The sequence below is a fragment of the Phalacrocorax carbo genome, chromosome 6, assembly GCF_963921805.1.
Source record: "Phalacrocorax carbo chromosome 6, bPhaCar2.1, whole genome shotgun sequence".
Classification (NCBI taxonomy): Eukaryota; Metazoa; Chordata; class Aves; order Suliformes; family Phalacrocoracidae; genus Phalacrocorax; species Phalacrocorax carbo.
In genome coordinates this window covers 30,962,571-30,974,145 of record NC_087518.1, presented here as the reverse complement: position 1 = coordinate 30,974,145, position 11,575 = coordinate 30,962,571, and the positions used below count along the sequence as shown (strand labels likewise).

Genomic DNA, 11,575 nt, shown 5'->3' with positions numbered 1-11,575 from the left:
CCGTGTTGACAAAGTAGTATGATAGCTCACTTGGGTTTCCATGTGCCTGCACATGATGAAAACTATGTTGGTAGGGACATCTGAGAGGGTGATGAATGCCAACATATCTGAGCTGGTCATGGAATTGCATGTAGTGGCATATCTGGCATGGCTGAGACACCCACCATGTGGACCATTCTGGGCAGCCAAACTAAGTTAATGGCTGCAGGACTGACCTGGTGCTTATACACTTGAAGCTGTAGAAAATTGAGGAGTCTAGCAGTTCTGTTCTGCTTAAAAATTCAGACTGGTAATTATTTTTGTGGCCTTGTCTTTCAAAGGAGCTGAAGTGTAGATTGCTTCAGGGAGACCTTTTTTGTAAGGCTCATAGTGCTTTGAGTTTTACTTGCATTTTTCAAAGAGAATTTGTGAATATAACATCTTTGTTCTTGAAGAAAAACTAACATATTCTCTTGTTTCCAGTTTCAAGATGCATCAGCTATGTTCTCTCTTTTATGGCTTCGAAACAGGTGGGTGCTGCTTCTGAAATACAGAGCTTAAATTGAGAATTAATGTGTGGGTACAGCTAGAGCAATATCCTGGAGTAGGACCAGCATTTGTGATCCAGTAATTGGTTGTGGTGTCTCTTCAGGCAGGCCTCACTCTTCTGGGAAAAGTCCTGTGTTTCTTTGTACTGGAAAGTGGATGTGAGACCCTTGTTTATGAACCAGGCTGCAGTAGTACCCTCTGCCTTTTTGTCCTTCATTACTGCTGTTCCCCTATCCACAGCAATAAATAGTGTGTTGTTTGGAGAAAAGTGCCAATGCATATTTCAAAAAGAACATGTAACTATCAGGGTTGATAACTAAATCAGAGCCTATGATGGTTTCAGTACAAGAGTAGTGGACAGAAGTGATTTCTGAAAACTATGTGCTGAGGCTTTTTTCTGTGCTTAGTGTCCCTACCAGAGGTACTCCCTCTAGTTCTACAAGAGTTTGAAACTGTTTTGTCTCTTCCAGATCTGCCACTGATTATGAAGACTTGATGCTACTTCACAAGGTAAAAAATGCTTCTTGAAAATTCAGCGTAAAATGGTGCTTAGGTGTTTGCCTAGACAGCATCTTTTGTTCTGATAACATCAGTAGGCAGACTTCATTCCCTGAGCTCAGTTTTCCCTCTGGTGCCACAATGATGACATTTATTTGCTACTCTTGACCAAGAGAATGATGAGCACTTCTACCACCATCATTTCCCTCTGAGGCACGACGACTTAGAATTCCACTTGATGTGATGTTTTGATTTCTGAATATACTGTTCATAAGCATTTTTTCTTCCAGGTTTTGACTTGTACACTTGGAAGACTTGCAGAGGAAACATGACCAGGTGAGAAATGTGTGGTTTGTGTAGGGTTTCTTCCATGGAGCTGCTGAAACACTGCAGTGGAAAGGGTGGGATGTGTAAAATGGGAGAGGAGTACTCTGGGATTGATTTCCACTAATGTGCAGAAGTATTTGAAACACTGCTAGTATTTAAAAGCTCTTTAATATTTCTTTGTTTTATTTGGAGAACTTCAATGTTTCAAAGCTGTCACAAGAGGCAATTGCTTGGTACTGTTACCCCAAAGCAGATACAGTGATGATGGCATAGTTCAGCAGAATGTACTGTGAAGAACTGTTTTGTCTTTCGCTCCTATCTGATGTATCTAGCTCTTGTGATCTCTTGCTAGGGGCTGTAGGCTTGGCCAGGAAGGCTGAGGGAATCTGACTTTCTTCTTTTGTTGCAGGCACTGTGAGATGAAGCTACAAGCTGTGCAAGGTAAATATTGTATTGCCTGCATCTGAAAAAAAAAATAAACTCATATCCCTGATGTGTGAAGAAGCTGCGTGTGATGACAGCATAGTTCAGCAGATGACCCATGGTGATCACTGTCTTTCGCTCCTATCTGATGCAGCCACCTGTACCTTAGGCTAAGTTTGACAAACAATTCATGTAGAAAGCTGAGGGTGAAGCACTACTTTCTTCTGCTCCAGGAATGTGATTTAGTAGGCTGAATAGAAGGATAGAGTAGGGGATGCTTGTGAAATTAAGCACAAATACAGCAGAATAAATTGGCTGAATCAATAACACAAATCTTGGTTAATCTGGTATTAGTAGTGCTCCAGGTTCTATAAGGGTTTTGTTGCTTTGCAGGCTGCCCTAGACAGAGGATACCTGTGCTGCCAGTGTGAGAAGCCATTTCACTTGTTACTGATGTTGGTGAAGACAAGGCCTTCCTAACTGATGGTAATTGTATAACATTTTATAGCTGGGTGCTGCATCTAAGCTTGGCAGTTCGCTTTTGGAGATACAGGGGTCTGCAAATCCATTTTGTTTCTGGAAAATCTGAAGCAAAGTTACTAGTGCCCTAAATGTGCCTTCAGATCCCCCATGCTTCACAGTAAAAGCATTAAGTAATTGTTTTGTGGCATTAAAGATCTCTAGAATGTGCCTGTTGAGGCTAAATGGTGAATGTGGCAGTGCTATGAATTTAGTATCTGAAATGCTTTTCCTAGTTTAGGCCAACTTACATGCTGAGACAAAGTTCACATTACTGAACTCTGAAATCCAGAGGTTTACTCCTTTCTGGGATTTCAGCTGTCTCAGGAGTTGAGGAATTAACACCTCGGGGGTGTTGGGAAGGTGCTGCGAGATGGTATCGGGGCCCCCCTTGTGAAAGGGGGTGGGAGTGTTGCAGTCTGCTGTAAATGATGTTGAATCAGGTCTCTGATCCCAATGAGGATAAAACTTGACTAAACGCTGATACAGTATTTCACTTGAACTGTTTTTACACGAAAACATTTTTCTGGACCTTACCTAATCACAAATTCTCATTTGCAGGCTTCCAAAGTGTTTCTCATTGTGATGTAAGTACTTGTTTTAACTTTGCAAGTATCAGTATAAAAAGCGTATGCCGAGAAGTGAAGTATTAACTGCAGTGCTGGGGGGGAAGTGCAAGGGGCTGGTGTTAGCTGCTGCTTTGAACCTTAGCCAAAACAGGAGGATGCTTAAGGGGGAGAACTGGATAAGGCCCAGCCTTGACAGGCTGGTTTGTGCTAAGCTCTTCACTGTGTGCCTGTGAGCTCATGAAGTTGCCCTGATAGCACTATTTGCATATTTACCCTCTTCCCCATAGCAACGTTAGCCTAAAGCAGGTAGCTAGCTGCCCAGCGCCTGACAACGTGAGCTGCCTGTGTGATGAGATGTGACTACCTTGACTTCAATCATGGAGGTCTGCAATTAGCTCTATCTGATTTCAGGCACCTGACTAGATTTCATCCTTGTGTGTTTGCTTGTGCGCTGTCCTGATGCTTTGCTTTGTTCCAGGGCTGGTGCGGTGGAGCTGGGAAGCGGTGCAGTTGGTAGTGCTACTGGCAAAAGTAAGTTGCCAGCAAATGCATATGACTGGTCAGAGCTGTGTGATGGGGAGTTACTAGATGGTGGCCTCTAATTGCAGTGGATCTGCAGTGTTAAGCAGAAGGTTCCTTGAGGATTTTCCAATCTCTACCAATGGATCACAGGTTACCTGCAGCCTGCAGGGTTGTTACCCAAGGTGCTGGGGGCTGAATCTCATACTTTGTGACCAAAGAGCGATAAGATATGGTGATGATTGTAACAGCAATGGATGAAGGAGTTTCTGGAACTTTTAATGAGGCTCTAGAGTAACATTAGTGTTGGACTGGCATTTTGTTTATGATCCTTACTTGATCATAAGACTTTTTTCTTACTACTTGAAAACGTTAACTGCTTTCTCTAACTGAAAAATAGTATGGACCAGTTGAACTATGTAACTGCTGTGGACTACTTGAGTTTAGTGGATAAGAAAGAATGTGTGGTAACCTGGCAGTGCAGAGCTTCTGCTGACCAAAGCCAGTGCAATTATTTACTATTTTAACTTTTTGCTGGTTAAATTAAGTAGTGGGCTTTTGCAGGGAGCGGCACTGATGATCATCAGTAGTTGAAGTAGTGTGGTACATTGTCTCAGTGGCTAGATTAGACCTTTTACGTGATGTGAATAAATACGTGGTTGGAGATAAGGTCTGAAATGCTGAGGTCAGGTCCTCCTCTAAGGAGGAACAAAAGTAACAAAACATTAAGCTTCTCTAAGCGTGTACTGTTTGTGATGATTAATTCTAAGCAATGGGAATCTCTCTGAAAGAGGCTGAGGAGGACTCTTGCACTGAAACAGTACCCGCATTCAAACTAACTCTTGAAGCACTGCCAAGGAGAGTGTGTTAATAAAATTTCATGTGTTACAGAGTGAAGCTTGTGGGGAGTTTGTGTGAGAAACAAGACTAACATATGTCAAGGTAAGAGTAGACTACATGGAGTTGGATAATCACTGGAATATTGCCTTTGTGCTAAATGCCTAGGTAGCTGTGCCTAAAATTAGTCCTATAATAAATTGGATTTGTCTTCCTTTATTGTATTTTGGTTCTCCCACTCAGCTACTGTGGGAATAAACATGATGTGCTTGAAGCAAGAATGTGTTTCTGTGCAGTTCTGATTTTTTTGACTTAGAGTTCTTTCTGAACAGATATGCTGTCAGTTCCTGAACTGTAGTCAGTGGTAAACTTTATGTAGGGTTCTGTTTGTATGAACAAAAGATTTGGCCTCAATGACTCTAAAAGCTGGGGTTTTATTGCTGGATGTCTTCACACAGTGGAAATAGTAAAGAAGCTGAATCAGTGGAGACCACTTAGCCAATACAGTGTTGATAACGTAGTACAGCAGAATGCACAGCAGCAAACACAACTCTGGTCATAATGCATACCTGATGTATCTGGCTGAGCTGTGAACTGACTCTAACTCTGCACTCTAGAATTAAAAAGGCAAAATGCCAACCCTGTATGCTGTGGTTGTCACTGCTCAGTATTTTTTGCTATCTTGGTTATGTTGGCTATACACAAATTTAGGATCGAGTTCTAGGTGATTGCTGTACAAACTTGTTTCCTCCAAGAGACTTGTTCTCACTTTTACGGAAAGGTTTTCAAGAGGATTTCTATGGGGCTTGTATTTTAGGTATCAAAATTCGGTGAATAAACTTTCTGTTGGGGAGGGACTGTATCACGAAGCAAGTGTTAGCTTTGTACTTTTCCCCAGTTATTCCAATGTTAGTAATTCTGAACTGGAAATACAGTTAGGATGTGTAAGCTTTGTATATTGTATTTGGGTGTTGCAGTCAAAGTTCTTGTCAGTTGCTGGCTGAAATGCAGCCTTCTTGTAGGTAAAATTAGCTTGGTGAACAGAATTTCATAGATAATTAGACTTGCATATAGTGATGTTGTTATTCTGAAACAACTTCTCTCTTTCTCAGGAAGGGACTGTGCTGTCTGCAACCTCATTGGGTAAGACCACACAGCCAATGAATTCTGTTTAAAAACTCCTGGGGGTATTTGTAGCCACTGATGAAATTTGATTCTGCCAAATGATTTACTGTGATATTACAATTTCCGTTCCACTTTTCTCTGAGGTTACAAATCTGCTGTGGAGCTTTTTTACAAGTTGTGCTACTGTATGTGTTGATAGTGTTTTCTTCCTTTAGGTGAGGAGGCAACTTTGAAACAACTGTATGAAGAACCAAGAAGGTGAATCTAACTGTAGTAATACTGAAATTTATTTGCTGGAACAAATGATGATAACCTTAGCCTTGAACTCTCTCTCTGAACAGAGATGAAAATCTAAGGTCTGAGTTGTTCCTAGCAAGTTCCTTGTGCTTCTTTGGTGCCTTATGATGACTCTGTGTCTGTCTTAACAGGTGGAAGATTGCACGATAATGGGGTATGCTTCCATGAACAGCATTAAAGAAGCTAAGGGTTTTCTTACCACACCGGTACTGTTTGCCTGATACTGCTTGGAACCAATAAAAATTTGTAAACTCCACCTGTTGTTGTGAACTGTTTTCTGACTTGAACAGCTTGCTGTACGACAGCTCTAGGCTGCTTTATAAAAGCTTCAAATGCTTGATTTAGAGTAGGGACTAAACCAGTTCAAATGCTAGTCCGATGAGTGGCTTTGAACATGGGTGTCAAATATTGCTAGTGTGCAGACTGCAGTTGACCTGACCAGCTTTGGACAAAGCTAAGTAATTGAAGTGTAATTAGTGTTCTGTAGGTGAGAGCTAAACTACTACTTGTGTATTTGCTCCTAAAATTACAGGCCACCAGTAAGCCTGGCATTATATGTTCAGGCACAGATGATGTGCACAGAATAAGCATACATCTTAGACACTGTTAGTCTTTTTCCACTGGACTCTTAATCTAATCTGGTCACTGGGATTAGTGTGGAGCAAGACAGCATCCATGAGGGAAAAAAACCCCAGTTGAGCAGAGAGGTAGGGGGAGTTTAATAATACTATTTTTAAAAGTTTAACTGCTTATAAGTCACTAGGGCCTGCTAAGGTACAGCTGTTTCCCAAAGTTCATTGATGGTAGGTTTCTTAAATTTTTTTCAGAGAATTACCCCATCTTTCTGCTTCAGGAGTGATAACAATATGGGAAAAGCCAGCTCTCTGAAGAACTCTAATACCTGAGCTGTAGCACTTCTAATGAGAAGTAAAACTAGGCATCCAAAAGTGCTCTGCAGGAATATTTTAGGATTATTAGGTTCCCTGGAGCCTTTCAATAAGGGGAATAGGGTTGTCATATCTCACTTCCACTCCAGCTGGTATAATCTATGATCTTTTAGAAAGAACCAAAATCTTTTCAGCCAGAAGAGTGTTTCATCCTAGAGAAAATTAGATGTGATCCTGTGTCCATCTGCAAATTAAATTTCTTCACTAAAGCAAAAGCCATTAATAATGTCTGTTTTCAACCAGAGCTGATTAGTAGCCTCTTAATATTCCCCCAACCATATTACTTCTTAAAATACCACACTTCATTGTGCCTGTTAAAGAGCTTGAAGGGACTGTCATAGCCTGCAGTATAGAAGAAGTCTTCATGGAATGGTTGGCCTCTGTTTCTTAAGATTCTGCCTAAGGCTTCAGCTTCCTCAGCATATTTCTCTGGGGAGGCAAATCCACCGAAGGACCTGGTAGAAGTGAAAAGGGAGGTGTGTTTTGGGTTTTTTTTAAAGAGTTCAAGCCCCTGCTTTTTATTTTCAGGCTTGCAAAGCATGCAGTGTTGGAGGACTTATGATGCAGTTCCTAGTTATTAGGTAAGCTATGCAGAACTAGCTGTCAGGGAGTATATGGCTATCTATACTGCTTTCAAAAGACTGAAAAAAGTTGCTTTCAATTCTGAGAATGTTAGCTGACACAGGTTGTTGCCTGTGGCTTTAATACATGCAGATAGGGCAAGTGTAGCTTTGGGTGTTTTTCCTGTAATAAAGGACTGCCATGTGGGTTTTGTAGGAGGCTGGAAGAGTGACTTAGGTATTCTGTAGCATGGGCTGTGCCCAAGACAGGAGGATGCTGTAGGCTGCCTTTCTGTAAAACCCTTTTAATGTAATATTCAAGAGTGATGAAAAATTAATGTTTCAAAATTGACAGAATTTGAGTATCTGGAAATCAAGGCTCTGAACAGCAGGATATATCCATAGTTCAAAATCAGCTGTAAGAGTAGTCTGGACTCTTTTCAGTAGCTACCTTCATTAGTCAGCTGTGCTGGTGCTGCTTACCGGACAAATATGGCCGCTGCTTTCCGTTCTTCAATAAACACATCTGAGTCGGTGGGCTGTGGTGGAGAGTCCTGATGTTCAAACGGCACAAAGAAAGAGATCTTGAAGTCTGTGCAGCCAGATTTTATCAGGCATGTCACCGGCACAGTCATATCAATTTTCATTTCTAGAGGAGAAGGGGGGGGAAAAAAGTCTTTAAGCTGCAAAGACAGTGCCTGAATGCTGCTGCAAAGGGCCATGCAGGATTAACCTCAAAGCAGAAACCAAAGCAGCCTTGTGAGTATAATGGTCTAATGGAGTCACAAGGGTGTTAGACCAGGAAGGTAAACCTGCTTTGTCCTGTAGCTCATTTACTGTCTTACACTATTCAGCTTCACCTCCCATTTGTGCTTCTTACAGTTCAAAACAAGCATATTCTACCTTTCTCATTCTTCCCTTGGATGTAGTGGAACAGCTTCCAGAAGCCCTGGCGCATTGCCTCCTTCTGGGTCTCTCCCCTAATGACTGTGCTGACCCACTTTGCCGTCTCGTACTGACGCAGTTCATAATCCTTTGCCTGAAAGGTAGCAAAAATCACAGTAACCATGAGATGAATACTACACGTGACATAAGTTAATAGCTGCTCTTTCCAAAACAGCATAAAAGTATCACTGCAATCAGGTAACACTGTGCAGCATCTTAGCTGCAGTCTCTAGGCATACCCCCAACATCAAATGATTTGATGCCTCCCTGGCGAAACCATGCTGGTCTGCCTGAGGCTGAGCTCCTCAGAGCTTATAAACAGGTGTTCCCCTTTGCAATTCAGTGTTAACAGTGTCCATAGTAACACTTCCCAGCTTCTCCATGCTCATCAGATTGAGAATCCCAAATCCACCTTAGCCCTGTGGCACCCTGACTGCAGAGAGTTCTGTTCCCCTAGCCTTTAGCAGTTACCATCGTCTCTGCTGAGCTCCACCGAGGGGACTGCAGATCCAGGGACAGAAATGTTTGCTTGAAGGATTTGATCATCTTGCTGGAGCTGAAAGGCAGACATAGTTCATTGGCCTCTCTCCAATCAAAGCAGTACATGTGGGGAAGAAGAAAGCTCTAGGGCTTTTCTGCCTAATGTCAAAGAGCTTTTCCTCAGCCTCTGGTCTCCAACCTTTCAGGAACACTTGCTAGGCTGAGAAGTGAATGGAAAAGTTCAGGCAAGAGTCTGGTACTTTCTAAAAGGCAGTTGTCCCTGAAATTGTGGAAGGCCTGGATTCCAGTGCTTATCCCCAATGACTGAACAAGGGCTGAAATCCTTTAAGCTCTTGAAGGAACCGACAGAGGACCAAGAAGCTACCTCTCAGCTGATGTGGGAGTACTAATTTCCAGGATAAGCTGCCTTCACTTCTCCATGATGTGAAGGCATTTCCTGGCTGCAAAACAGAAGGCTGAGATTCTGCAAGTGACAGTTGTGTGGAAATCCGTAAGTAAAAACGACTTGAGGAGTTCAGCCAATTTGCTCCTGGATGAAAAGGTATTGGTGTTGATGGCTACTTTGTTACTGAATGTGCCAATAACTTCACTGGGCCTTGTAATAGCAGATGCCTTCCTTAAAGGCCTTTAGCCCCAGACTCCTGTGGGTAGATGAGACTTTCTGCATTTATGAATATGTAGGTACTTTCCTAGGTAGCCTTCGCATGGAAGGAAAAAGCTGAAAACCTGAAAACAGTCTACTTCCTCTCACTGTCCCATAATAAAGCAAGCAAAAATAATCAAAATAATTTGGAATAATCACATCTGGTTAAAAGTCTTGAGCTTTTAGGAGCCTTCTTTTATGATTTTTGTCTGTACAAGGCAGATCATAGGGCATAACCTGCATCCTGAGAAAGTCTCTGCTTTCTATTACATTACAATGTCCTTTGCACTTCATGTTGCAAAGAACACGTAGTTCATTCAGTGATTATCTTGATTCTTAGATGATACAACATTGTCTTCTTGGAGTATAACTTAATTGGATGTTTCTTGGGTAACGGAACAAACTTAGAGGTTATTTTTAATTTCTCTGCCTCCTCAACTGTTCATAGCTGCCCACACAACAAGAAGCCACTGCTCTGTCACTTGTGGCTCTACATTTTTCGTGGACTTTTAGTGTTAAAGGTGCACTGATAAAATTCACAGCATGTCCCATCTCCAGTGATAAAGTCTTTAAGGTACACCATCTTCAACATGACATTTGTGAATGGCTGTTTTTGTAAAATCAAGAACTGCCCTATGCTACCTGACTACCTTCTTATCTGTTTCCATTTTCTTATGGCATGTAGACTACCACTGAATGCTATTAATCCCCTTCTGTACCCTGGTTTAGAGGTGGCTACAAAGAGTTTTCTCTTTGGGATCTATGAGGTTGAAAAGCTTTTATCAAAAAAAAAAAAAACCAACAAAAAAAAACCACCCAAAGAAACCCCCCTGGCACTGATTTAATTTACAATCCTTAAAATAAGCAGTGCACAGAGGACTTGTGTGTTGAGTTTTTTCTAGCATCTCCTTCAGTTGTCCCCCTAGAGCAAGGGACGATGAGAGAACCACACAGCGGGAGACTGATGCCAGCAGCTAAAAGCAGGCTGTCCCCCTCCTTGTCCCAGCCCGGAGATACAACATCTTCAGCAGGCTTTACCAGGCTGACCGCTCACCAGGGACTGCGGCACAGTCCCAAGCTGGACGGTTGTACTCTGACACACTTTCTGTCAACAGTATTTACAAATCATCAAAGCATAACAATAAAGCAAGAATCCAATCATTTTATCCGTTGCCATTTCAAAGGCAAAGATGATGCTGTTTTGCTGTCACTTCACTTTCTATTTCTCCCTGCTACAGCCTGATAGAAAACACATTTCTCTTCAAGCAATCCCTGGGTATGTAAGAAGCAGAGAAGTAAGCGTTCCTCTGTTTCAACGCAATGCTGTTGTAGTAGCTGCTGTACGAGCTGGCTTGTCTCTGTACTTGCCAGTTCCAGCCCCTCCTCAACACGCCTTTTCTTAACTGCTTGATTAGATTGCTCACAGCTCTGTCTTTTATAACTTTGTGGCCAGTGCTGTCAGTGACTGTATATATGAAATATTTTCCAATTATGTAAAACAATGCTTTTGGCGGGGAGGCGGGGAAGACAGAAGAATCCTCCAAATATTTAGTTGCATTAATTTTTAGATCTACAGGAAAGCTTAGCTTTAAGATTTCGATCTGTTCATATAAATAGGGTGCCTAGGCTTTTTCTGCAGCTGTTAACACATGGGCCAAAGGGACAGAAAGCATGGCAGGCATCTTCACAGGTTACACTGATGCAGCAAGTAAGTGTAGCTGGAACATGCCATTCCACAAGCTGCTAATTCTATTAAGAAAGCAGAGAAAGTAGCCATACTTACATTTTAAGCTGTCCTTAAGACTTCCTAGCTATTGCAGTCTACCCTTCTGAGCCTGCACATACTCTCAAGATGCTGCGTGTCAGTGTTTATTTTAGTTTCATCAAACTCCGCCCATGCCTCAGCCCTACTGGAGGGAGACGCTGTTATGAAAACCAGAAGGTTGTAGCCTTGTTCTCCTGTGGGTCTCATTGCAGAGATCCCACACAAATGCCAGAAGCCCCACCTACTGCCTACAAGGCAACATTGGGTCCAGTGTGTGATCTGGCTCCCTAAACAGTTTCGCACCCTTGTGTAACTTCCCCTGGTTTCCATGGCTTTGTTCCTACTTATGTCAGGGACAGCGGCAGGTTTTGTGCTCTCGGGAGAAAGATTTTTGCATAAATAACATTTCCCCCCAGACTCAGATTACATGAGAGCGATGGTACAGAATGACAGCTTTTCCTTTTTACCCCTGGGGTAAAATGGTAGGTAGAAATCTGGCTGCGTCCTCATGAGATCTCTGCTGGCATGTTATGAAAGACAGCGCTCTACAATAGCTGTCTGTTCTGAGTGGT

General features: G+C 42.2%; 1 protein-coding gene and 7 non-coding genes across 8 annotated transcripts; 7 read left to right on the top strand and 1 right to left on the bottom strand.

The window, feature by feature from the left end:
* The first annotated feature begins 40 nt into the window (after window positions 1-40).
* LOC135314142 (small nucleolar RNA SNORD74) lies at window positions 41-120 on the top strand. Its single transcript, XR_010373611.1, has one exon. It is a non-coding gene; the product is annotated as a small nucleolar RNA SNORD74 (small nucleolar RNA).
* Window positions 121-853: 733 nt separating this feature from the next.
* Window positions 854-920, top strand: LOC135314152 (small nucleolar RNA SNORD75). Its single transcript, XR_010373621.1, has one exon. It is a non-coding gene; the product is annotated as a small nucleolar RNA SNORD75 (small nucleolar RNA).
* A 240-nt stretch (window positions 921-1,160) lies between these two features.
* On the top strand, window positions 1,161-1,242 carry LOC135314133 (small nucleolar RNA SNORD24). The gene has a single exon (XR_010373602.1). It is a non-coding gene; the product is annotated as a small nucleolar RNA SNORD24 (small nucleolar RNA).
* Window positions 1,243-1,603: 361 nt separating this feature from the next.
* Window positions 1,604-1,684, top strand: LOC135314143 (small nucleolar RNA snR60/Z15/Z230/Z193/J17). The gene has a single exon (XR_010373612.1). It is a non-coding gene; the product is annotated as a small nucleolar RNA snR60/Z15/Z230/Z193/J17 (small nucleolar RNA).
* Window positions 1,685-1,855: 171 nt separating this feature from the next.
* Window positions 1,856-1,933, top strand: LOC135314144 (small nucleolar RNA snR60/Z15/Z230/Z193/J17). Its single transcript, XR_010373613.1, has one exon. It is a non-coding gene; the product is annotated as a small nucleolar RNA snR60/Z15/Z230/Z193/J17 (small nucleolar RNA).
* A 2,194-nt stretch (window positions 1,934-4,127) lies between these two features.
* LOC135314134 (small nucleolar RNA SNORD79) lies at window positions 4,128-4,206 on the top strand. Its single transcript, XR_010373603.1, has one exon. It is a non-coding gene; the product is annotated as a small nucleolar RNA SNORD79 (small nucleolar RNA).
* A 328-nt stretch (window positions 4,207-4,534) lies between these two features.
* On the bottom strand, window positions 4,535-11,174 carry HEBP2 (heme binding protein 2). The gene is made up of 5 exons (XM_009512960.2): window positions 11,022-11,174; window positions 8,566-8,650; window positions 8,053-8,188; window positions 7,633-7,798; window positions 4,535-7,044 (listed from the first exon to the last, which is right to left on the bottom strand). Exons 2-5 carry the CDS (start codon window positions 8,638-8,640, stop codon window positions 6,870-6,872), a joined length of 552 nt encoding a protein of 183 aa, XP_009511255.1. The 5' UTR covers window positions 8,641-8,650; window positions 11,022-11,174; the 3' UTR covers window positions 4,535-6,869.
* On the top strand, window positions 5,416-5,491 carry LOC135314140 (small nucleolar RNA SNORD47). The gene has a single exon (XR_010373609.1). It is a non-coding gene; the product is annotated as a small nucleolar RNA SNORD47 (small nucleolar RNA).
* Window positions 11,175-11,575: the final 401 nt, after the last annotated feature.